General features: G+C 37.8%; 1 protein-coding gene across 1 annotated transcript; it reads right to left on the reverse strand.

Moving 5' to 3' along the window:
* Nucleotides 1-594: 594 nt before the first annotated feature.
* LOC121944091 (MARVEL domain-containing protein 2-like) lies at nucleotides 595-26,745 on the reverse strand. The gene is given in 15 exon segments (XM_042487764.1): nucleotides 595-1,532; nucleotides 1,626-1,667; nucleotides 3,578-3,749; nucleotides 3,953-4,057; nucleotides 4,212-4,327; nucleotides 6,773-6,937; nucleotides 8,497-9,211; nucleotides 10,946-11,002; nucleotides 17,314-17,432; nucleotides 20,614-20,664; nucleotides 21,949-22,120; nucleotides 22,594-22,772; nucleotides 22,859-22,894; nucleotides 23,291-24,485; nucleotides 26,617-26,745. Coding segments are annotated over 14 exon segments (3,201 nt in total). The 5' UTR covers nucleotides 24,464-24,485; nucleotides 26,617-26,745; the 3' UTR covers nucleotides 595-1,433.
* Between the last annotated feature and the right edge of the window lie 691 nt (nucleotides 26,746-27,436).

Here is a 27,436-nt window from a genome sequence, read left to right on the forward strand (position 1 = left end):
ATGTGGCATGCTTGTATTACGCTGTTGGTCAGCTGTTTGACTCAGACATTCAGCGATTTATGGAAAAGACACAAATACAAGAAAAAAATTATGTGACTGTGACAGCAACAGTGAGGAAGAACTTTTGTGGAGGGAGACAGAATGGGCACCACATTTAGGCTACCGTGGAGGAATGCACAGGTGATAGTCGAGATCATGTAGTGCCAAAGAAAAAGGCTGTGTGACAGCGAGGTAAAGTAGTGAAAAAATGTTCAATACAGCGTCCACTTACACTGACATAGATTTTCCTAGGTAGGCCTTTTTTAAAGTGGCTAAAATATGCGTTGATGTCAACCCCACACCACAACAGTGTAATGCTGAGCTTTGGGGTTCTGGCTGTTTCTCCAAATAAAGAGTGCGCTGTCACTGTATGTAATACCACAACTAAACATAAGTATCTCATACAGCCCCACTTCAAAAAATCAAAAAATTATCTCTTTCTGTACATTATGTCTTCTACGACTACTACTACAGCAATAACAGCACATTGCCGATGACATGTCTTATTTTTAGTGTATCATGTAAAGATGTCAAAATCAAACACAGGTAACACAATTAGGGCAATAAGTTTTTATTTATTGATAGTTTACATTCCTGTGTTCTCCAAAACATATCTTATAGAAACGGATATAAACTTGTGATTGCACCTTATACAGTCTATGGATTGCACACCAAAAAATACACGCATCATTTTCATTTATGAAAATCTGCAGAATAAAAAAATACAGGGTGAGAGACTTTGATCATTTGCTTTTGAATAACAATGAAATGAGAAATTAAATTCATTACAGTAAAAAAAATGTTGGACAAATGTTATTTGGAAAATCTTAAGGGAACTGAGCCATTATTAGACATTTTGTTACACTTGGGCTTTTCCTTTTAATATCCATCGGACAAAAGGTTGTCATCAAAAACGTACAATCACAAATATGTTTCACTATTTGCAGACACTTAAAACACTAAAAAAGCTTACTATAAACAAATAAAATTGCTTCAAAGTCTAAAAATTAACATTATTTACAAGGGGGTGCTGGGTGAGTGTCCAGTGATTCAACGCAGCCAAGCACATTCATCTTAGCTGTGCCTTCATTGTACATAAAAGTCACAAACTTCAAACTTCACAAACATCTTTAAAAAGGCTAAAAAGAAGCACAATAACTGCTTCATAACAAGTACTGAAACAAAATCATTTCATAACACATCTCTCACTGACTTCAAAATAAAATACTCATTATACACCTGAGTAGTTCTTCATAAAACCAACAGAGGTTGAATAATTGATCAAAGACAATAGTAAAAAATAAACCCACATATCCTTCACCCCTCTCCTCTGGAGAAAAAAAATCACAGTGGATTGGCTTGATACAAAGTCGGGGGGGGCCAGAGGTGAGGATTCAGGGCCGGCGGTCGTACTCACTGATCTTCCTCTTGATGTGTGACAGTTTGGACCTGAGATATTTACACCTCTTCTTCTTAATGTGGTACTCTGGGGACTGCAAACAATAGAGCATAATTCAAACAGTTCTCCTCTTTTCTGTTTTCAGAGGACTTTATTTCACTGTGAATAACACATGTATACGGCTTACCTTCTTAAGATTCTTTAGTTTGATGTATTCATCCATGGCATCCTGAGATCAGAAAGACAGTGGTAAAAGTTTTGAAGAGACCACTCAGAGGAAAGCACCATCCCACATTCACACACACACACACACATATTTGATTGATGTTAGACAAATGTTTCCTACTCTTTAAACTTTGAGATCCAAAACTTTTAGTTGCTCCCACAATCATAAGCAATTCACTTTACTGTTTATGTATTTCCTGTAACATTAGGAGAAAGGATAATATTATGGGGGACTGGAATAAGTGACAGTGAATCACACTAAAGCTAGCTTGAGAGACTGTGTCTGTGAGGGTGAAATTTGTGGGTTAGTGAGGTATGTCGAGTCTAAAGCCAGAGTTTTCCCGTCCTGTGAAGGTGGTTCTTTTTTAATCTGGCTGGATTGCCATGGTAACTGAGGCAGCGGATCTAACCTGGTCATGACCAGGTCCGGGTTTCGGCTTGAAATCATCTGAAAAGCACCTTCATAGCTTCTTTGAGTAGCTTCACTCTATAATCAGTGTCAGTATATGAGAGATACAGATTCTCAGCTGAGAGAAAACATTGTAAATACACTTTATCCAATTTGCTGAGTAGCAACATTACATAAATGCCACTGAACAAAGCCGTGCAGTTACAATAGCACTTTTCCCCTTTTTCTTTTCTTCAGCAAGAATACTATTTTATCTTTATCACAAGATTGTTGTTGCTCTTACTGAACTACTGAATGTATTTACAGTTTTCTCTGGATATTTGCCTGCGATAAGAAGCCTTCTATCAAATCACAGGTTGCATTTTACATGGACATTTCACTATATTTTAATACAGTTTACTTGCATATGAAATGCAGTATAATTCCTTCAAATCATACTATAGCATTACCACTGTGGTTTGTGTTTATATGCTAACTTCAGTTTTGCTGAAGTCCATTTGGAACCACAAGTATATTACAGCTGATAGATTTGTCTGTTGGTATTTATACCAGATAATATTCAATGAGTTCACTTTGATTTGTCCAAAAACTAAAGTGATTTATACATCTCCTTTATTACAGGACAGTCAAGATTGCTCTTGATTATAATGTTTAAATCATTTGAAGGGCTGCAAAATGTGCAGCTGTCATGTTAGAGATAACAGTGATAAGATAAAAAGGTTATATTAAATGCATTCACACAATAAGTCATTTTCTGCTGTCAATATTCTTCAAAGGTGGAAGTAGGCGGCGCAGATTTATCATTTCTTCGTGTGAAATGACATGATGAACATGTCATTTGACTTGTTTTATGGGAATGAAGTCAGAGCCTGAAGCAGAAAGCCTGAGTTAAAAGTGACACGTGATAATCACCTTTTAAGTACCTGTTCTCTGGCTTGGATTCTAGGGTTTGTCGAGTCAGCTCAGGCAAAGACAGCCTGAAATGCTGAACATGCTTCATTCATGGTACAGCCCTCTGGACTAAATATAATGCTCAGCTTAACTTTATCCATCCATAAACTCATATTTTTATCTTGTCGTTTCCCTAACCTCTCCTTGAGTATAGTTTGCCCTGCATGTTTTTGATCTCTCCCTGTTGCAGCACAGCTGATTCAAATGATCAACTCCTTGTGAACTCCTGAAGCTGCTTGATGACAGGCTGATCATTTAATTCAGCTGTGATGCAGCAGGAGAGATCTAAAACATGTAGGACATGTGGCATTGGTGGAGAGGCGGGAAACCCTAGTTTATGCTGCAGTCGTGATGTCGGATGGACGTATTTCTGAGTTGGGAAGTTGTTCATCCAACTTGACTGTGTTCATGTGCTTTGAGGTTGCGTTTGCGAAGATGGGTTTTAATGCTAAAAGCATGTGAAGGCAGCATCAGACCACGTCTATTTGTATGGGGGACTCTTCATCATCCTCACTTCAAAGAGCCAAAATTTAAAGTGTCAGTGCCAAACTCACCAGGAACTGTGGACTGCCCTCGGGGTGTTGGTGCATCTCTCTGTCCAGGTCGGCCAGGTCCTGGTTTATGCTGTCCAGCTCAGCCTGCATGCTCTTGTACTCCCGGTGATCCTGGTCAAATTCCCGTTTGTAAATCAGACGCTCTTGCTCATCCAAAATGGTAGGAAACAAACTGCAGATGAGAAGAGACAGACATTTGAGACATTTATGTGACAGCTAGCCAATATTAGTAATGCCCTCTATTAGATACATTTGGGTAGCTCAAAGACAAGATGGATTTGTGGTGAAGAAATGCACATCAGTCCCTCAAAAACAGAGTCATTCATCAAAACTGAAAAAAATATTTGGCTGTCAGATTTCTTCTCATCCACTCACACAGAGAAGTCCTCCTCCTCCAGGTCGTCTCCAGACTCCACACCAGTGTCATAGTCCTTCAGCCGGGGCTTTAGGCCGTCCACAGAGCTGCTAATGTCAGAGTCTCTGCAAATATAATCACTAATTTCAATATGTTTGTAGAAGCCTTATGAAGTATCTTTGATTTCTAAGCTATTGCTGTCATTTCAGCTTTGTAACGTTTTTTTTTCTGCATATGATAGGCCCTTGAGTGAGGTGCACTGTATGGCGAGTAGCTTACCCTGGCAGGTAAAGAGGCTTGTTGTTGTCCAGGTGGTCCAGATAGTCTCTGGAGCCCCTAACTTTGGGATTAGCATCATTCACCAGCACATCTGGCTCACCAGACACGTTTTTCACCTGAGGCAAGACACAAGGTCACACAAGGTTAGGTCTTTTTTTTGTGTTCAAGTTCATTCAGGTTTGACAGAATTGGGAAATGTTGCTCCGTTTACAAGTTAGAAGCTCAGTCTTTGTCAAATGTTGTGTGAAATGAGTTAAAACTCCCTTCGACCCAAGAAAAATGGTTTAATCTCTTTCAAAAATGTGGAGGGAAGGCTATGAGCAACTTCACAAGAAATTATCTAAAACTAGCGAGGAATGGGGTGCCTGGTGGATCAGTGGATAGAACGGAGCCCCATGTACAGCAGCAGCCGTGGGTTCGAGTCCGGCCTCGGCCCTTTGCTGCATGTCTCCCCCTCTCTCTCTCCTTCTTTCACGCTCATGCTGTCCTATCAATTAAAGGCAACAAAAGCCAAAAAATATAATCTTCAAAAAATAAAAAATAAAAATTAGCGAGGAACTGGTAAAAATGAAAAGAAAATTAGTTGCAAATTAGCATACACAAAAAGAACAAAAATGTTTTAAAAAGTGAAGCTGTGTGCTTAAATGTAAATATAATTAACTTTAAATATATTATTACAATTAAACAATAATTTTTAAAAAATCCATTTTTTTCTTTGTTTTTTTCAGTTTTTTTTTTAAAAGAAATGAATAACATAAAGGCTTTATAACAAAGTGGGGGCATGAGGGGTATTACGGGACTAAAGCAAAAAAGTAGGCAGCTGTATATTACATTAATAACCATTCATAATAATTACTATTATAATATAACTGAAAGGATGCTTCTGTTTTTTCACATTTGGGATTCAGTGGCAAGCATTCATGACTTTTACTAATGATATTTTAAAACCTACTTTTAAAAAATCTTATTTGCTATATATTAAAGTATATAGTCATAACAACACCTCCATCTTTTAAGAAACCCTTTAACAGGATTTTTTAAATTTAGATATTATACAGCAGAGATACCCCTTTTAAAGTCTATTTTCTCCTACAAAAGTTTGCTTGTCAGTGGTTTCACTGTGGCTGTCCTCAGGCTCCCATCATACTTGCCCTAGTTTAGGTAACAGCAACCTGTTCTGTCCATATGACAAACATGCTGGTTGTACGCAGCCTTTACCAGGACCAACCGGTTCCTCCACTTCTCCCTGCATGCCTGAATACCACCGATACCATCACTACCATCAACAGGAAGCCTGAGACAATGTCTCTCAGCCAGTACAACTGCTGAGACGTCAGGTCTGAATACATTCCTGGGAAAGTTCACAGTAAAAACTGTGCTGGTATGGAAGTACAGTTTTCAGGTTAACACTTTTATTTGTGCCACTGTCTTTAGGACAAACCATGACGATATCATCCATAAAAAGTATTTATGTTCATTTTTACAACAGCTCATTAGAATTTTAAAGAGCTGTTTAGATGTTGTACGTTGTCATACTTGTTGGATACGTTTTTATTTTTAGAACACATCCTTCAAATAACACTGCGCATCATGCTGCCACTGAGAGTAGGTGAACAGACCACACCCAGAAACTGCAAATGAAACCATCCTTCCCTGTCATCTCGCATGACACACACACACACACACACACACACGCACATAGGTTTACATGTGGATTGGGACAAACTTTTTGATCATCACTTGTGAGTTTAGTTCTTTCTAGACTGTTAGTCTAGAAAGGAAAGTTGTCCTTGCTAGACTTAGAAGTATAAAAAAATTAGGTCAACTTGCCATTGCTTATTTAGCTTATACACACACTTTCAAAACACACATACATTCACACACACACACTCACACAGACCTTTATCACTTCTCATCTGTCATCTCTGCACTTTCTTTAAGAATATGCCACAATGAAGGTTAGGCTGTGCCCAGTTCCTTAAACTGAAGTATTTCCCTCTGTGGTTGGAGGAGGAAAAATGATAACTGAGCAAAGTTAAGTCATGTCCTTAGAATCATTGTTAGGTATGGTAGAGGGATGCTGTTATATCATGTATTTCGTGTCTAGGTGACTAATAGGAACAACTTTTGAATTTTTTCCAGTACTGAGTGAGCCGGCACTGGTGAAACGGGCTGAAGTTTAACAACTTGCAGCATTTGTGCACCATTTATATTCACCAGAGGAGCTTGTTTTTACCATCATCATGTTCAGATGTTTATTCTAAATGTCTAATGATATCATGATAAGGATCAATTCAATAAAAGAACTTTTATTAAAAAGTATGGTTGTTTTTTCTTTGACCAGAAAACTACTGTGTGAAATTCTGTGGATAAATGCTGACTGCCCAAATGAGTATTTAAGATGGCAACTTAAAAAAAGGACGCACTAACTTTTTACTTAGTTCACTGTTTAAAACTGCTGTCCATATGAAGTCGACTTTTACTTTGTTTACTCTTAGCTGAATAAATGTAAATTCAGCTGATCCAGACTTTTGCTCTAACACACACACTCACACACTCACCCACTCTCCAACGCTGTTATGCAGACCATCATTGACAACCTTCACTTCCTCCCACAGAATGCGATCTCGGCCCCAGCGCCTGATCTTGTTGCGAGTCTTGACTGCAAACACCAGCAGGATGATGAGGGCAACAAACACCAGGAAGCCCAGGACGATAGCTATGGCCTGCAGGAATGAAAGGACTCAACGTCAGTTGGCTGGAATCACATCCACTAACACAGAGTAAATAACAGGCATGTCTGGTGACTTATCACTACTGGATCTGTGTCAATACTGGATCTAAGTCAAAAGAGCAAACAGGAGAGCTCCAAGCCTCTGCCTCCACACCTGACCATGTTAAAGGGTCAATTCACCATAACTGCAACCCAAATTACACAGAAACTTCTGCTAATACCACCAAACAACAGAAATGCTGTATAAAGCTCCGTAAACTAAATGAATCATTTAGTTTACAAGGCTAAAAGCATTCAGAATTGTGTTTGAAAAAGTAAACAGCAATATGATATAATCCTGTGGCTACTAGGAGTGATTCACAGATATTGTAGGCAACTTTTTTGTTACTGCCTACTATCTATCTCTGTGCTTTAAGGAGTATTTTACCTGCAAAATGACCACTGGTACATCAGTAACTAAAAGTGAGTTACCTTGGATTGTAAGAAAACTTTTTGTTTGTCTCATGTGCTTTCACAGTGAACAGAAAATCTCAAAAAAGGAAAACATTGTTTATGAACTGAAGTAAACGGGGACCATGTTTTCCACCAAAATATATCAAAACACTTATTTACAAACTCACATAACTTCAAACTCCAAGTCAAATCCAAGCACTTCCCAGAAAAATGCATTTTCGCTAAAATATTACAAAATAAACCACCCTGAGCGTGCCCTCAGGCACCTCTTTAGCTTTTTATGTATGTGTTACAGAAGTACTGACTAATTGACGAGATTAATGAGACTTGAATTATAATGCAGGAGTTGTGTGAGAGTTTGTGCACAGATGTTTTGATATAGTTTTGCTGTTGTAAACATGGTCCCATTTACTTTAATTCATAAACAATGTTTGCCTTTTTGGATTCTCCGTTAACAGTTGAGACATGGGAGAAAAGTTTTCTTCATAAATTCAAGGTAACACAGGGTGAGTAATTGATATACATTATGATCATTTAGCAGGTGAAGTATCCCTTTAAGGTGACCAGTAAGCCTCTACATTTTCTTAGGTGTCCATGACAGATATCATTATATTATATTTATACACTTGATGAAGTTACAAGACTCTGAGAAGTATTTTTTATATCATACATATACAGTGTTTCAAGAATTATTTTGTATCATCTCTGTAAAAAAAAAAAAAAGGACAGACTAAGTTAGTTAGAGTTACAGTACTTCAAGTGCATGCTGAGCATTGGAAACAAGTTGATCTAGTATTGAAAGCGGAGAAATAATTCCCTCTATAGGCAGATTGTTTTTGTTTTTACTTGTGATTTTAAAAGAACAATTTTGCAGTTTTTGTTAGTCTTGGCATGACTAAATTCCTTCAAGAGAAACTGTTTTGTTCCCAGTCTTTTAGAGCAATTTTTTCATAGTCATTTTTAGCTGTTGGTGGAAAATTACTCCTATAAATGGCTACAACTGAATAATCTATTTTCTGTTGGTTAAGAAATGATGCAGTATGTACCTCCAATACAATCCACACAACCCCACAAAAAAAAAAAAAAAAAAAATCATACCTCTTGGGGTTCCACCACGCAGTAATGGTAGAGGTACTGATTGAGGAAGATTCCCTGGGCCTGGTTCTGGTTCTGGTACTGGGCACACAGCTGGCGGATCTGGCTATAGGCAACAGACCCTGTGGACTGGGCTGTTGGGTTCACTGCCACCAGGTACACAATAGTGGCAATGATCATCAAAAATGCCAAGATGGCACAGATGATGATGGTTGCAAGGTAGAACTTTGAGGAGCGGGCAGCGTTTTGCCTCGAAACAACCAACACAAATATGATGAGCACAGCTATGAAGGTAATGGCGGAGATGGCGATGATGAAGCCTTTGCCCGCTCTGGGGTCCATCTGTGTTCCTCCATAGCCATACGAACCGCCAATGCCAGAGCCAATCCCGCCTCCATATCCACTGCCGTAACTGCTGCCATAAGAGCCGCCAAACACACCACCACCACCGCCATATGTGCCACCGTATGTGCCGCCATAACCTGGCAACAAGCCAGCTCCGCCTCCCAGACCCATGAGGCTCATATCGTAGTCCCAGGCCAGTGTGGAGGCCACACAGGCAAACACAGCCACACACATGATGATGATGATGATACACAAGATCTTCATCACACCGGGTGGTGAAGTCCAGCGGTAGAAGTGAAGCATCTTCTCTCCTGGGTAGTAGGAGAAGGCCGGGTTGGACATGAGCTCGCTGTGCCGGTGTCTGCTGCTGTGGCTGTAAGAGAAGAGAGGAGCTGTGCTCAATGTGTGCAGGAACAGAACAGACATTGTGGACTGATCAGTAACCTCCTGGCAGATGCTGCATTTCACATATGGCATGGTAACACTTACATACACTTACACTTACACTTACATACTGATATTAAAAGAGTCCAGCTATGCCAGTGATGCTGGAGAAAGCTGACATGACATTAGGATGACTTACAGTTGCATGTTTTACTGATAATGCAGACTTTTCATTTCAGGTAATCTATTTTTGTTTGATTGTTTAATAAAAAGGAACAGGTCAACATTTGTGTGGAATCCTGTTGTTGTCTTATCCCCCATTTATTGGTTTGAAATATAGTATTTACTGTGCTGCTCAGTGGCAACTCATTTGTTCAGGAATGCATTTCAACCATCCCAAATTTACAGGATGGGGTAATATTTTCACATCCTCTATTTTCACACAAAAATAAAAATTCACACAAAGTTGGTTAAAAAATTAAATAGAATGACAAGTAGCTCTGCCTGTGATTGAAAAAAAAACAACACTTTTTCAGAACCAGTCAGTTTGGTGAGAAACAGTAGGTAATTGCAGCTGTAATTATCAGCGGGGTGGGGGTGAGAAATAACTAGAGGCTGTCCGATGTATAGGTCAGCCGATATTGGCCTTATTTAGATTCCCAAGTAAGTGTTCCGTTTTAGTGCACTGATGTCATTTTTGCCAATAAAATGTATTGCTAAAGAGTAAAATATACTGCATCCATAACATGTTGGCTTTAACCAGAGCAGACATGAGACTGAAGCCATTAATGACTTCCATGTTGAAGAGGGCTGTGTGCGGCAAGGTGAAGCAGAGTAAATGTTCTCACCATAGCTTATACTTAAACTGATATTCAAATTTTAAGGTGGAACTTTTTTTTCAGACACCCATCCACAGCAGTACCTTGCTTAGAGTCAAGCCGGCTGACATCTAGGCTCACTGTATGTAATACTGACTATAGATAAGTACCTCATACAAGCCCACTTCAAAAGACCTGAACTATCCCTTTAAAATCACCTATAGAAACAAGTCCAGCCTGAATGGGGCTTTAGATCGATATCTGTTTCATGTCTGCATGTGAGTGAAGAGACAGGCATGTTTTGCCTTGGAAAAGACTGGAACTGAAAAAGAAATGTAGATCTGACACTAAAAATGTTTTTAATTGGTTGATTCATCTGTTGATTTTTTTAGCTAATCAACTGGCCTTTAAGAAAAGACACATAACACATTTAAATGAATCAATCAGTCCACCAGAAAAGAGTAAAGCAAGTTGATCAACACTTCCTAGAGCACAAGGTGATATCATCACGTCATTTTTTTCCGACTGGAAGATCAAAACACCAAGGATATTCAATCTACTATAATATAGGCCAAGGAGGCCTATTTGGTACTTTTGCTTGAGGACTGACGTAAATGATTCATCAGTTATCAAAATAGTTGCAGATTAATTTTCTGTCAACCCACAAAAGTAGTCAATAATAATAATTGTGGCTCTTTGTACCTTATCCTCCTTGTCTCTACAAAAGACCCACAGAGATCTGATGATTGTCGAAATAAATCCCCAAATGTCAAACTGTTCCTTTACACAACTCTGTAGCCAACACTCAGGTGCTGAATGTATGTGCCCTAAACAGTAAAAATATCTACAGAGCCAGAGACATGAGTGACAGTGTGGTAGTGAGAGAGAAATGTAGGTCGACTTACTGTTTGCTGCCATTTGGCTGGTACGGCGGCGGGCTGTGTTTGTTGTTGCTCGGCATACTGAAATCCAACTAGAACTCACCCTACAAAACACAGACAGCTATTGATTTTGCAAATACATAAGAAGTGAGATGCCACAGCAGCCATCCACTGTGACATTTATTAAATTTACCACCAAACTCAACACAGTGGCCTCTAATGCTCCTTTTATAACATCTGTAACAATGCCACCAACTTCATTTCTAAAATGTATGTAGCTACCATTTGGGACCACCGAGGGGAAAACATAAATAAAAGGATGATACATTTGGTTTTAGTTTAGGTAGCATGTTTTATCCCATTCAGCATACATCAAGTATAATTTACATTAGTGCCACTATTGTCCTTAACATTCATTTGTATTCGATTTAAAAATACATTCAAGAGAAAATGAATTAAATCACTGACTGAATTAGGTGATACCTCAAATTTGGTTGTTGTTATAATCATTTTTTGCAGAATTTTCAACTTAATCAGCACAACTGTATTTTATTTGATGTACTGACATATTTGGCTGGGTATTGTTTGTTTTCCAATACTAATGTGAATAGGATGAGTTTTGGTATTGATAGGCTACCCTACCCTACTTTAAGTATTATTAAGCTTTTCCAACAAAACCTTTATTTTTTGAAAATACATTACAAGGCAGATTGAATTGATGAATTGATAGAATTAGCTGATACCTCAAAATTTTGGTGTGGGTAATGTTGGGAGGACTTTTAAAAATGGTATTTGATCTTATGTGCTGACATGTAGCGTTTGGTATTTTTTTGTTTTTCCAAAGGTAGTGCCAATAGGACAAGTTTTGGTATTGAACATAACCATTTTTGCGACACCTTACTTAGAAATATATGTTTAGCAACAAAACATTTTTTAACAGAAGTCAAATGTATTTAAATTATATATTAAACACTGTCCAAACACAAGCAGTCATGTAAAACCTGTTTTAATCAAATAGTCTGAAATTGTCAAAAAAGAGAACAAAAAAGTGATTATCTTCTTTGAAGATAAGACTACAAACCTCACCAGATTTTAATAGTCACCTTTTTTGTCACCTTTATTGTAGGAATTAACATACATTTACATTAGCTTATATGTTTTCCACATTTTTCTTTTACATTACCACATTTTTTTCTGTTTTCAAAACAGGTGTGATAGAAAGTAAAATAATAACAATAGTTATGGTAATAATGATAATAATAAAGACAATAATAATAGCCTACATACAAAAGACAAAATAAATAACTAAATGAATAAAAATAAATAAAAAATAAGGAAAACTGAATAGGAGCTGTAGACTGTTCAATTGACTGTTATTGATCACCTTAATGACAGTTTTAAATACTCTGTTAAGGACACATTTCTGTTGGTACAAACAAGTATGGAGGCTCCAAATGCAGCCCTACTGATATGAATGAACCAAAAGGCGATGCATTGTGCTTGTATTAACCTGGTATTTATGTGTAGATGTTTAAGTGTTGTAGTATTTACTATTGTGTGCGAAGTAGACTAGTCAAGAATTTTATACAGGCTAGAGTATGATGGATGGCTGTCGTAATCCAAAACAAATCTTCAAATATTGACCCTAAGTAGTGAGCTGCTGTTCAGCTATTTGACTGAGGGAAGAGACAAGCCTACTGCTTGGATGTGAGGATTGTTTGTGGTGAAACAAAGCAGCAGTAAGTGGGTGGAGACACACTGACACAAGCTGACACTGTCTGAGAAGTCAAACAGAGCTGGGTAAGCTGGTTTCAGAGTGAAACTAGGCTATAGAGCCTACTGTTCAGTCCTGTTAGCTGCCAGTTACTTTTCAAATCATTTCAAAGTTACAAAACAGAGTCACACAACAGCAAAACAGACTAATTTATATAAAATATTTTTTAAATATTCATGTTTAACATTTTGAAATCTGAGCAGATTGGTTTGATTTCTTTTATGATGAGAGGACAACGATCACTTAACAAGACATGGCCCAAAATTGGGCAAAAAATATTAGAAACACATTAAAAGAAGATTTCCTGAAAATAAACACACACAAAAAGTAAGAAAACCCAGAAAAAATAACAAAAGAAAATGTCTTTTTAAAAAGGTGCTAAAAAAAACTAAAAATATATATTTATTTAACATTTTATTATTTTTTTTCTCTGAAATAATTTTAAAAATAAATACTAAATTCTACATAGTTCTCGAAACTTTCTCCGTATTTTGTAGATATTTTTCTAGTAATCTTTCTTTTTTTTAAAATTAATTTTAGGTATTTTCGGCTCAGCTTTCAAAAGGGTTAAAATAAGCACAACAATCGTTTTATGCTGTTGTAAAAGTAAAAGTGAGAATAGGATAAAGAAATTCGCCATTTAAGGAAAACCAAATGTAGCTAATTGCTTAACAAACGCAGACACAAATAACCTAATTCCTGGCTAAATTTGGGCCTCTCTTACAATGGCGTAACTGTATCAGATATTTTCTCACGGAGGCAATTCTCTCTCTCAAACGACTTAAAAAGCTTAAACAGAGACTAAATAATCGAAATGGTGGAGTTAATTTGTCTGATATTACACTCACACACAAAATTCGGTTTTAAGCTTTAAATTGACCCACCTTTAATAATGAACCGTCTGATCCTGATGAAGACTGCAGTGACGAGCGCAAACAACACAATGGGTGCGCGCGCGGCCGCATGCGTACTATACACTGCGCGGGTACAAAGGCACGCGCCCACAGGTGTGTGTTCATCACGTGGGCTCCTCCCTTCCTCAGGTCATACAGGACTAACCTGTCCTCTCTCTCCCCCAGCAGCTCCCCGTTTACTCCACACCCTTTTTTATTTTTGGAAAAAAATGTAATTTATATTAAATTATGTGCTTTGACCAAAACATTAATTAATGATCAGTTTAGATGATCAGTGTCTAAATATATTTCCATACATCCAGTTTTTTTTAAGTACCAACTTCATACTTTCTATTTTAAAAATAATTATAGGCCTACAGAACTGTAGCCTACAGTCATTTTTTCAACTGTTAAAACATTTTTTTTAGGAATTATTATACAAAATAACTTCAATTTGTTAAATGTTGAAGATGAGTGTGACAGATAAATAGAAGTCTTATTTGCTCAGTCAAAAAAACATCTACATAAAAATCTAATGTGACCTGAGGCAGAAAGGCTGTCTGTTTCTTCCAGCCTTTCTGCTGAGCAACATCAACAGGAAACGCCTCCAGAGCTGCAAAACCTGACACCTGAAAACAGTTTAAAAAATACACCTCAGTTACTCAAAACCAGTCCTCCAGGCTGTATACGCCAAACCACAATAGCTGCCGTCTTAGGAAAGCCACTGAGGTGTTCACTGGCATTAGGCTAGAAAAGGAGTTTTGTTTCCAGGCCAGTTCATTGTGGATTAAAAGGACACTCAAAGACCCCGAATTAACATTTTCATTAGATCATTAGACAAAGAAAGCCTCCTGCTAATAACAACTAAGTATTCTAAGCATAATAGATAATTATTGTGATCTATTTAACAACATAATGCCTCAACATTTTGATAGAGAAACAAAATTATGGCCCCAGTTTTTAAAACCTTTGAAATCTGGAGTGACGTCATTTTTCTGCTGCTTTCAGCAACTTTTCACAAGTATTTAAACCTTTGAGCCCTGAACAACTTGATAACATTTTTTTCAAAAACCTAAGAAAAAAAGCAATAACCAAATTGGTAAGAAATGTTCTATATACTGCAAGAAATTAGTAGATTTAGAAAAGCTCTTGAATAGGGAGGGGAAAATGTCTAAGGAAAAAAAATAAAGGAAAAAAAAGATACAAAATGAATATAATTTTAATCACTTTTTACAGTTAATTTTCTTTTTTCCTTTTTTTCTATCTTTTTTTTTTTTTTAAAAAAAAAAGGGACTGACCATAAATCAATAAAAATGAAAATAATAAAAATATAACATTTTTTTCTGATTGTGCTGTTTTTATAGCAGTTTAACTTCACTGGCTCCTCTTAGTTATTCCCACTGCCCTGGACTACCTGAGCTGGAGCAGCTGTTAGACTGAAACAGTGAAGGGTAGATGTAAAAGAAGTCACACATGGCAATAGCTTCATGTTTAAAGTCAAAAAAGAAACACTATATGTTTATAAAAAGGTGCTTCATTGGCATAAAGTGGTAGAACTTTCTAAATATGATACAAAATGATTATATACACAATTAGACATCAATGTACAAATAGGTAAGTTTACAAAAGGGCTTACTAAAACTAATTAAAAACATCCACATGTGATATTCCACATTGTGATTTCAGTAAAAAAGAGACGGTTTATATATTTAAGCTTTTCATAATGTTCACATTGTACTTTGCAGAATGAGAGAAGACTACAGGACAGGAGAAATGCAATGTATAAAACAATAACGGCAGCACTGAGTGGGCAGCAAACCTCCATAGTCTGACACACGAAGCACAAAAAACTATATCCTAAAATAACATCTTAAATTAACCACAATAGACCTATTCTGATACCATCTACTGCAGTGCTAGCACTCTAATCATACAGCCATCATTAATATTGAGTGAGCCTTATTTGCATTATCTTGTTATTTGATTAAACTATTGTCCTGCTAGCCAGTTGTGAGACCCAAGAAACAGCCACAAATTTTACAAAATGTTTTTCATTGTCAACTGAAAAAAAATCATTATTTCATTGCAGCTGACAATAAACACAAGCATCTAATGAGGTGTATAAAAATGTCTCTACTGATGAAGCTAGGCTAGCTGTTTCCCATTGCTTCCTGATTTTGTTCTAACTAAGCTCGGCTAAACACATAACAGACTGGACAAGGCGATGACACTGATACTATCTCCAGGTAAAACATTAAAACAAAGTATATTTCCCAAAATGTTCCTAAAAAATTTTGATCTGCATCAAGGCACGTCGGCCAGTGCTCATCTCTGGGTTGTCAACGCTTTGTCACGCCCCTCAGCATCAGACGGAGATGCCATAGGCGTCCTTTTGCTTCTTTATGAGATGAGCTGTTTTTTCAGCTAACTCCAGCGTAAACCCTCAGCAATACTCGACACTAAGAACAAATGATGTGGTATAAAGAGCGAGAGAGTCTGCGCCGGGTGGCAGGTAGGGCTAGGCAATACACACAAAACATACCGTGATATGAGACCACATACTGTCTGAGATTTTGGATATCGTCATACCATTATATGAAACAAGTGTTGTCTTTTCCTAATTTTAAAGGCTGCAGTTTAGTAAAGTGATAAGTTTAGAAAATGACATCAGACTGTTCTATCTGTTCTACTACTTGCATTTAACCACTTAAGTCATTAAATCCACATTTATAATAAAATAATCAAAAATCTCATTGTGTTAATATTTCCAAGTACAAAGAGTCATCCCTGAAATATTATCACAATATCTACATATTTCGTCATATCATGACATATGAGTTTGTTGTCAGGTCCAGCATTTATGAAGCTTTTGAGGAGATTATTTCAAGGCCATACCGCCCAGCCCTGGTGACAGGTAGGGAAGGCGGACTGCCCAAACTAAATAAAACTTTCACCCAGTGTCCCATGTGAAACCAAAAGTCACCTTTGTTATAACATAACGCTACATAATTTCCATATATAGTTATTGTGCACTCAAGTTACATAACGAACATACTTACTTTAATCCAAACATGATCTTTTTCTAAACTTAACCAAGTAGTTTTGGGGGCATCCAGTAGCTCAGTGGATAGAGTGGGCGCCCTATGTACAAAGGTAATGTCATTGCAGCTGGCAGCAGCCGTGAGTTTGCTTCTGGTTCGTGGCCTTTTGCTGCATGTCATTCCCCTTCACACTTGCATTCTGTCCTGTCAAATAAAGGCTAAATGCCCCAAAAACCTTTAAAAAAACCTTTCATTAAAGGGTGCCCTGTGCGTCATTATGAGACCCAGAGGGCCATGACAAAGGGTCAGTGTATGATGACCTGGGAATGAAGAGTGGGTAAGGCTTGCTGTGGACGTATATATATAATAAAGACCCTATCATTTATTAGGTTACACCTGATCCACTCCAGATCTCCACGGTTTTGATGAAGCTTCCCTCTCACCCTCTTACTGTTATCTATAGGAACACTTCTACCGATTCCCACTGATGATGTTTCAATCTGATAGAAGTATTTTCTGCTTGTCATGATGACATTGCTAACAACAGTGATGGCAGGTCCACATGATCAACAACGGGATCAACAACAGTTCAGTTCCCACCTCGGTCCCACTCCTCTGTTCTCTGAGCACATTTTCTTCTACAGTTGCAGACTCCACATGAATTCCAGGCGAGTTGTTTAGAGTGTTTGGTTGCTGTTGTTTTATTCCATGAGCTTGTTGTACTCGTGAATCTTCTGTTTGATATGAGAGAGCTTGTTCTTTAGGTACTCACACCTCTCCCTCTTTTCCAAATACGTTGGGTCCTGGAAAGAAAAACAGATGTAAATTACAAAGACATGTTTTGCATTGTTTTAAAGTCATATAAAGTCAAGGATACATTAGCGGAAGTCTATCTAGAAATTTCACTGGTGGGTTACGACAGACTACACAAGAGTAAAAAATGCCATACAATACAATACTTGATAACGTCTTTGAATATTTTCAAAACAGACAAACATAAAAAAAACAGAAAGGAAGGACATTTGAGGTAAAAGTGGAAACTTATTTATATTACAGAAAGCCATGTAGGAGCCATGTCAAAGTCTGGAATTTGACCTTTATTCCTTCATTGGAATTTGTCTTAATCTTAATTTCATACAACTTTGAACATAGGTGATGTAGACTGATGATGGATTTTAACATAGAGTATTTTGATATAAAGAATCTTGATATAATGTTATTTGATGTTTTGTACTAAGACATCACTGTTTTTTTCTTTTCCTATGTATTTGTTCTATGTATTTTCTCTGCGGTTTATTGAATTGTTGATTGTCAATTGTTTTACCACCCTGAGTGGTTCAATTGGTTAACAACACCTGCCACCACAGAGCTTGGCAGTGAACTGGTGTGCATTATGTATAAATATAGGTGTTTGACCTAACGAAGGACCAAGCAGGATGGAAATGTTGTCTTGAATAAACTTGTGTGGCATGGAGTACGTGTGCAGGCGTTAACTTTTTCCTCATATATCAGAATCAGTATCAGGTTTCATTGCCAAGTACATTTACATATACAAGGAATTTGACTTGTTGTTTTGGTGCAGAACAATTAACATAAAGGAAGAATAAAAATAGTAAATTTAAACAGAATAAGACATATGATAAAAATATAGAAGCAATATAAGCATATTAAATAAAAGCATATAAAAAACACAAAATGTATGTGCAATAGGTCAAACTGTATGTATGATGTCAAAAACACAGGACTCATTGTTTGTACCAATTACAAAAAGGACATTCCACTGATTTAGTACTATAAAATGAATTTAAAAATTGCAATATCTCAACTGTGATTAATTCTACTTTTCCTTCTCATAATAATAAACAACCAAAGGTTTCTGTAGGCTGATGATGACACGGTTACATTCTCAAAGTGTGATTCACTGATGCAACTGGGACAGAAATGAGCTTCTACTGTCACTCTAAAAACTTGAGAGAATGACAAAGTGATCATGACATCATCCAACAGTGTACATGTCATCATGACTTGCAAGAACAACAAAGCTCATTATTAGTTATGAAACACCTTACACCTTGGTATTATTACACAAATGTAAAAATGTTGGACAAAGTCGTTCTGGTCCATCTCATGTCAGTAATAATGCAAGTTTTGCCTTTTGGCAATGGTAAGGCATGCAGAGTAGTATGATAAAAAAAAAAAAACTATAAATAGCAAAAATGATATAAAAACAATGACGTGCAACAAAAAAAAATTAATTAAATTAAAAAAAAAAAATAACAGTAAACATAAAAAAGTTCAAAGATAGCTATAAAAATTGAATGGCAATAATAGAGTACCATAGATAACTGTACATGTGATATGATAATGACCTAAAGACATGTTGCAGTGGTAAACTTTAAATTATAAATAAAAAAAAGATAAAAATAAATAACTGTAGACATTATAATAAAATAATAACTTGAGATAATTTTCCTTTGCTTCTCATGCTCTGCTAGCTCCCTGCCCCAACTCTATAGAATCCCTGACAAATCCTGCCTGCTGTGTGTGCGCCCAAACTTTACTTTATACAACTCAGACTGTAACAGACAACTATCTGTAGCCATTTATTAAGAATATCTGTATCCAAATCTGTATTTAGATTTACAGAAGAAGTTGATGGACATCATTTGGACTACGTTCTTTGTATTGGATTGAATTTACTGCTATTATACTCACCATTCCATCTGTAATAGATGAGTTTAGCAGCTCACTCAAAACAAAAAGTAAAACTAAATACAAGTTGGCTGAAGTCTCTGATAAAAGCAAAAGAAAGCTTTTAACAAAATAATTTGAAATACCGTGAAACTTTTATTTTGTAAAAAAATACAAACCTTGTCCCAATTAGTTGCCCTGTCCTTTTTACTAGCCCGGCGTGGCTACGCATTTTGACAAATACAAGCCCATCTCAGTTAGAGGCCCTGTTATCATACTGTGCATTTTTTTTATAGAAGCTCTTTAGATGTTTAAAACCAGGCTGTTAGTCTTTTTAGATAGCTGCTTAGATAACACAAATAAAAATGTTTAAACTTTTGTCACTATGGCTTGATACTCACAGTGTTAGCTCGGTAAGATTCTCTACAATTCAATCATTTAAATCATTTTACTGAACCATGAGCCCCAAAGAAAACTGTACTACTGCCACAGTAAACACAAGAGATGCAAAAAAGAGATTTACATGAACAATTTGACTGAATTCCCATCTTTGCTGAGCAACAGTTTTGTGTGAAGGGAATTAAAAGCCTGTCACATAAAGACGCCTGTCCCAAATATAAGCCTGTTGAATTCAGTGGTTTAAGCAAAAAAAATAGCCTTAAAGAAGAAAGCTATTTATTTTGAAAAGTTCTCTTTGTAAACTAACATGTTCTTTTGAGATGGTCCCTAACTCCAGCTCGTCATTAAACCATCAAGTTGCACAATATTTTCAAAGCGCCGGGCCTTCATATCGGATCATGAGCTCAAAAGAACACCTTTGTGATGTCTTTCACAATCCACAACTCTTGCTTTTAGCTTATAGTATGTATTTGTTCAGATATTGGCACATCTGCGTGATGAAAAGTTCTGCTGCTTTGGCCTCAAGCACTTTTATTTGCGCCGCATAGACAGCTGTTTTACTTTGATACTGAATAAAAACTCTGATGATTATGAGCCACAGATGGGAGGAGCACTTTTTCTATGAGATCAGATTCATATACATTTACTCCTGATAAACATCAGAGATCCTAAAATCAGTGGAAAGAGTTTTTTTTTCTTAGAAGGACAGAGGGGGAATATTTTTGTTAACAGATTTTCTTGTTGCGGAGGTGTATCAAGAGATATCAAAGGTTTATAGAAACTGACTTATCCCTCTGAGACGTTAACCAGAGCTTGAACTCTCTGGCACAGAAACAGCCTTTCGGTCAGTGACAGTAGATGGATCATAAACGACATTTTATAATGTATACTTACAGCTTTCTTCCTTTGATATTCCATCAATATGCTGTTGATCCGCTCCTTCTCCTGAAACAAGATTACAGTGTTACTGGACACAGTTACACAGTGTGTATTCAAATATGTGTGTGTGCCATAGACTGTGTCAAATAACGGACGTAGCCACAGTGACATCACCCACTGGTTTATTGACTCCCTTTTTGAAGTCTCGAGTTTGACATTTGGCTATCATCATCATCATCATCATCATTATCTCGAGTTTTATATTTGCATGAGAGGGTGGAGCTAACCCTTACGCTAGCTGCTGGCTCTATTAGCACCATGCATTTACAGCTATGGATAACTGTGATAATAATAATGCTAATTTTTGCTTGTGAAAAAAAATAGGCTTTAAAGCATTAAAACTATGTGCACTTGTTAGAAAAACTAAACATCCAACTCCAAAGAGGGTCTTTTAGTACAAACAAATGCTGAAAAAGATATTTTTAGATGACCAAAACACTGCAAGTTATTTTCATCAAGTGAAAGGATTCAGCGGTGGCCTTCTCCACACTCCTTGCACTCTATTCTGCTCGGTTGGAAAAAAGAATCCGCCACCTTCACATAAGCATTGGATGGAGGAAATAATGATGCACCTCAAAATTGAATTTAGATACACTATTGATGAAGCAATTGAGAGGTTTCAGAAAATCATGGCAGCCATGACTATTAAATGTTGGGAGACCTTCTACACTTTAAATGAAAATGCAATCTTACTTAAATTTAATTTAATTTTATTTTGGTTTTATTTTCAACATTTGTTTATCCTGCATCTTGTGCATGTAGGCCTAAGGGTGTGTATTGAGTGTATTGCACTGTTTTATACATAGTTTTTTGTATCGGTATGTTTATATATATTAAAAACCCAATAAAAAATATTTTTATTATGAACTGAAAAAAAAACATAATAGCAACAGCTGTGGCTGTGAATGTTGTGGTAGTGACTTGCAAAAGGACTGTACCCACCCGTCAACCAAAGTGGTCACACCCCTAAATGTGCATAACATAAAGCTGCCAGAAAATGTAAACTGGTGAGTTGTATAAAAATTCCTCCCTCATACAGTTGTTATGAACGGGAGAAATTAGCTATAGTGATCAAAACTGCTTTTGTACCAGGCGCACGCTGCAAATATGTTTATTTCTGCTGTAAAGTTGGACATTTTAACTTGGGCATCTATGGGGATTGACTCTGATTTGGAGCCAGCTTCAAGTGGCCATTAGAAGAACTGCAGTTTTTGGCACCTCTGCTTTGGGCTTCATTTTTCAGCCGTGGTGCATGCGTATGTGTGTGGAGAGGAGTGAGGGTTCTTGTACCATTTGGCTGGAGGGTCGGGCGGGAAGGTTATGCATCAGCTCGTCCATCTCTTCAAACTTCTTGGCCATGGCTTGTACCTCAGCGTGCAGCTCCTTGTACTCGGCGTACTGGTCATTGAACACAGCCTTGTACTGGTCCCTCTCCTCCTCCGAGTGGATGCTGGGATACTTCCTGTGCAAACAGGACAGGAGACGACACATTTTCTCAGGCTGCTGTCCACATTCAAACCAAATCTGAGTGTGAGAAGTGTGTCAGTGTCCGAGCAGGTGTTCCTTAAGACAATATCACCTCGATTCAAGCAGATAACGAGAAAACAAAGTTTTTTTCTATATTTGGTTTATACAGATGAAAAATAAATGGAATTCTCACTCGTTTTTTTGTTTTTTTCCAGATGGAAGTGAATAATTGAATAAATGGATGATACACTGACCTTATTTTATTTTATTTGTTTATTTCTTTAATTACATATGCATTTTTAATGCATTTTATTAGTATTATAAATATCATCATAATTATTATTATATTTACTGATTGTTTTTGTTATATATACATATGTGCACGCGAAATTTAATTTGATGACCATAAGTGAAATTTTCAGAAAAAGTTCCATAAAATATTAATGAGAAAGAAAAGCCAATACTCACGCCACATAGTCTGCTATAACGACAGGTTTGGGGATGTGCCCTGCTGGTATGTGACCTCTTAGGATCTCTGGCTCCATCGCCCTCAGAGGAGCAGCTTCGGAGCTGTTAGCAGCGTCCATGATGTCTGGCTGGATGGTGGGGGGAGGAGTCTGCTCTGAGGTCCTGGAGCCCGCACCGAGCTGCAGGAGGTAAGCAGAGTCATGAGTTCACGTCATGAAGTTAGTGTCTGCAAGAACATTCAAAAAAAGCAATCTTTGATACTTACTATGGACAGAGGGACTGATGATCCAATTGTTTTCATCTGAGGAGAGATGGGGAGTGAGTCATTATATGTGCGCAAACTAAGTGTTTCAAGGTTTTCTCCTAGTGAGAGTGTGTGAACACCTTTTTCTGTTTAGTAAAATACATTTCAACTAAACTGCAGATGAGACAGTTACGCTGGACTGTCTGTGCTCCAGGTAAACCTCTCTTTCAGGGTTAGAAAAAGGCATTTTGGTGCATGGTGTCCTTCTTTTTTGTGTCATTTCTTTTTCAGTTGCTCATTGCCCTCTTCCCCTGTTTTTGAGATCTGCCCCCCAAATATTTTTCTAATTCACAATAAAAATAAAGTGATTCACAAAAAGAAGAAGAATATAAATACAAGTGTATGTGTGAATGTGTGCGTGTGCATGTGCGTGCATGCATGTGTGCTCCAGACCTCTTGTGCCAGCCCCTCCTTCCTCATCCTGGCTGCTTCGTGCCTCCACAGCTTCAGACACACTCCTGCGCTGATGAAGTAGAGCACCATGTTGATGAAGAGGAAGACGATGGCCGCAGTCTGGCCGGCCTCGGTCCGACAAAACGCCCCGTTTATCCCGTTATTGAAGACGGGCATGTTGCACAGCCCTCCTCGAGTGGTGTCCCTCACGTACACTATGCCTGCTGCTAAATAGAGCACAGCCAGGACCAGGTTGATGGAGCACTCTGTGAGGGGCCACCAGGACGAGTCTAGAAGGATGGCTCTGTAGTATAAAGTCATCCCAATAACTACGAGAATAACAGTCACAATCCACGCAAGGCCTGCCACCACCAGGATAAAAGGCGTCTTGGGGCCCGTGTAGTACCCGCCCCCATATCCATACGCACCAGCACCTCCACCGAGCCCCCCAAACAGCTGCGGCTGGGAGTATCCGTACATGTTGAACCACTCGTTGTCCTTATGAACGTAAGCGCAGACGCAGGCGAACACAGCACCGCCCAGCAGCAGCTGAACGCAGCCCAGGATCCTCAGCAGGCCGGCCCAGGACTTCATGTAGGCGTAGCGCTGGTGGTACTCCTCCACCCGCTCATGGTAGGTCAGAGCTGAGAGAGTGGTGGGCACTGCAGATGCCGAGTCAAGTGCCTCTGCGCCCAACAGCAGCCCGTCTCGCTCCTTCTGAGAGGTGTAGCTGCCCCCGGAGCCACCGTACGGGTCCCGATAGGACCCTGGAAGAGACGGAGACGGAGGGGCAGAGTGGGGGGGTGAGCAGGGGACTCCTGCCGTGGTGTGGCATTCATCGATCTTATTGCTGCGATTACTGCCACGGAAGAAGTTCTTGACAGAGTCGGGGATGAAGCGGTGGACTGGCTTAATGTCCATGACCTCACTGTCTGGGTCCATCGGTTCGCCATCGCTGGGGGGGTAATAGGATTCGGGTCCCACAGCTGGCTGTTCAGGCAGAGGGGGAGGGGGAAGGGGGTCTAAGCTCAGGGCAGGCAGTGTCCCATGTAAGGACGACGGGGGAGGAGGAAAATCAGAGTCACGCCAGGAGGAGCCCAAAGGGACCTGATCATAGTGTGGGACCTCCCGCACCCGGTCGAACCTGGCGGCAGAACCAACTCCTGAAGACATCTGGACCTGGACTCTATGCTCGCTGCAGAGAGAAACACAGCTGATTAAAACTTCGACTGTCAACAGATGGACCTACAGTGGGTTTAGATGATAATTACAGCTTAGTTCAGCTTATTTTTCAGAGCTTTGGACATAATCTCTATTAGTTATGATGACATTTCTGCCATTGTCACTGCTGAGATCTCACTGTTTCTATTATTGCCGAGCCTCTCTCCCCCTCTCTCTTTCGCTTTCCTTTTTTGCCATGATTGTATTTCATTTGTTATTTACGACATCTATTGCACATCTGTCTGTCCTGGAAGAGGGATCCCTCACCATCCTCTACCGCTCTTCCTGAGGTTGTGTGTCTGTCAGCCACAATGACACATTCACACTGTCTGCTGCTGCAAAGTAAACCTTAAATGTTTGACAGTGTACTGTAGGCTGGGTGTGTGACGGTTTGACTTTGAGAAACTGTGTCATGTACTCATTTTTTACTCTTATAGGCAACAATGTAACAGTGGGAAGACAACAGAGACTTAGTAGAAAAAGACATATCTACATTATAACATAGTAAAAATTTAAAAACACTCTGAGTTTACATTTTCCCTCACAAATTATGATTTAAGGACAAAAATCAACTTATTTGATTAATTTATTTTGGACCAAAAGCACTGACATTATAGATAACCTTGTTTGTTCGCTATCGTTTGATCAGATAATCACACTTATATTTTCATTTTTAAAGACAATAGGTGGAGTGGGAGGTCAACTTTAAGGGCCCCTGTCTCCTGAAAAAGATAGCTGTTTTGGTTAATCAAACCACATTTTAAAACATCTTGTATGCTGTAGGTTAACATGGAGGACCATATGGAAAGAGGGTGAGGATTAGTCTGGAGGTTAGTTCAGTGCTTCCCACAATAAATCTAAATCACAATAATACAGTGATAAGAATTCAAAAAAATATATATTTCTGTTAAACAAAATTCTTGTATTTTTTTCTGATTTTTTTTCTTTTGATTTTTTGACTTTTAATTTTACAATTTAAATACTACGTATCAAGCTCCTTTAGATCTAAAAACATTAAAAGTGAAACAATCTGAGCAGGAAAAATGACTCTTTTTTTTTTCTACAATGAGGCTTTGAGGAGCCCCAAGTAGGACATTGTGATAAAAATATAATTTTATTTTTAAAAATTCCAGTTTTGTGTCTTTCTGTTGTTTTTATTTGTTTGTTTTGCTTTGTTTTTTACTTTTATTTTAATTTTACTAACTAAATATTATATAAAATATTTAGCTAGCCCTTTCGGGTCCAAAAAATCATGAAAAATGAAACAATGTGACATTGAAAAAATTACTCTTTAGTTGAACTGATGAGTTGTGCCAACCTGCCTTTAAGGAGCAGCAAAAAGGATATTAGGATAAAATAAAAATATATTTTTGTAAAAAAAAAAAACAACTTATTTTAGCATTTCTCTCTGTTGTTTTTGTTTGACTGTTTGTTTTGTTTTTTAAGTTTTATTTTACTATAATATTATATGTGGTATTTAGTTAGCTCTTTTAGGCAAAATAAATAAATAAATAAATAAAAAAAATGGAACAATCTGAGCAGGACAAATTACTGTCTAGTTGAACTGATGAGGAGTCATGCCTAGCCTACCATGAGGCTTTGAGGAGCCACAAGTAGGATATTAGGGTTAAAAATAGATTTTTGCTCAACAAAATTATTTTATTATTTTTTTTTTTTTACTTTCAATTCTATTTTTAAATGTACTATTTAAATACACATATTTAGCCCCTTTAGGCCTAAAAATCCTTCAAAATGAAACAATCTAATAAGGAGAAATGACTCTTAGCTGAAGTGATCAGGAGTCTTTCCCACAATGAGACTTAAAGGACCCACAAGTAGAATATAAGCTCGCAAACCAAAGCTTTTAGTAATTAGCCTAATGATAATCAGACTGTTAGCATATGCTACAGGTGCCTGGGACTAGCTCATATCTGGTCGGTGGTCTGATGTGTTATATTTGAGTTCATTAACAACGACATTTAGTCTGCACATTCAATGTTAGCAAAGACAAACCACGTCGTTCGTCTGTTTAACACGTTACAACGAATTTTTCTGTCATGAAAAGCGAAAATGAAACAAAAATCGCCATTTAGAGGCTAACTTACCTGTTGGTAATTCTCCGTCTTATTCTTTCTGTGAAGCAGGTAACAACATCCTGTGTGTCAGCCTCCCTTTGTCCTCCACTCTCACACTGATCTCAGGTCAGATCTCACTGTGAACTACCTGATAGCCGAGGTCAATTATCGCAAAAGAGAACTGATCTCAGATCCCAGTCGCGGTGAAACTCACCTGGCCAGTCGGACCTGCCTCACGGTGCGTTCACTGTCTCTTCTCACGTCCGACTTCCCAACTCCCGTTGTTACAAACGCATTCTTTTATTAAATTGGTGTTATTGCTTTATATGCAGTATAAACGTATATTTATACATTACATTTCCATCTACAAAAAGGTCTGTAATCACAGCAGACAATGACCCTGATGAAGACCTGTGCGTCACAACCACAGACTGTATATAAAGATTTAGATATAATTCATATGAAATTGCCATGTGAAATAAAGGTATTGATTTTTTTTCACACAAATCCTACAGTGTGCCTTGGAAGACTTGCATTTTATACTTTTTTAGTACAACAAACTGATTATCTTATGAGATTGATGCAAAAAAATTGCTAATAATAACTGACTTTTCAAACTGGGTCATGACAGAAAGTTTCTGAACCGCTTCACAGAGCAGTTATTACCAGATTTATTATTATTTTTAAACAATTTTATGAGTTTTTTCTTTTTCTTTTTCTTCTATGAGGGACATGACAACATTGCACCAAGCAAGTGACCAACAAATAGCCTAGTGCTATACAAGCAAAAGCAATTTTAACTATTCCCACATATCTTATGAAATGATCATCTATCAGGCCTACAATATTT

Source organism: Plectropomus leopardus, chromosome 6 (genome assembly GCF_008729295.1).
Source record: "Plectropomus leopardus isolate mb chromosome 6, YSFRI_Pleo_2.0, whole genome shotgun sequence".
NCBI lineage: Eukaryota > Metazoa > Chordata > Actinopteri > Perciformes > Serranidae > Plectropomus > Plectropomus leopardus.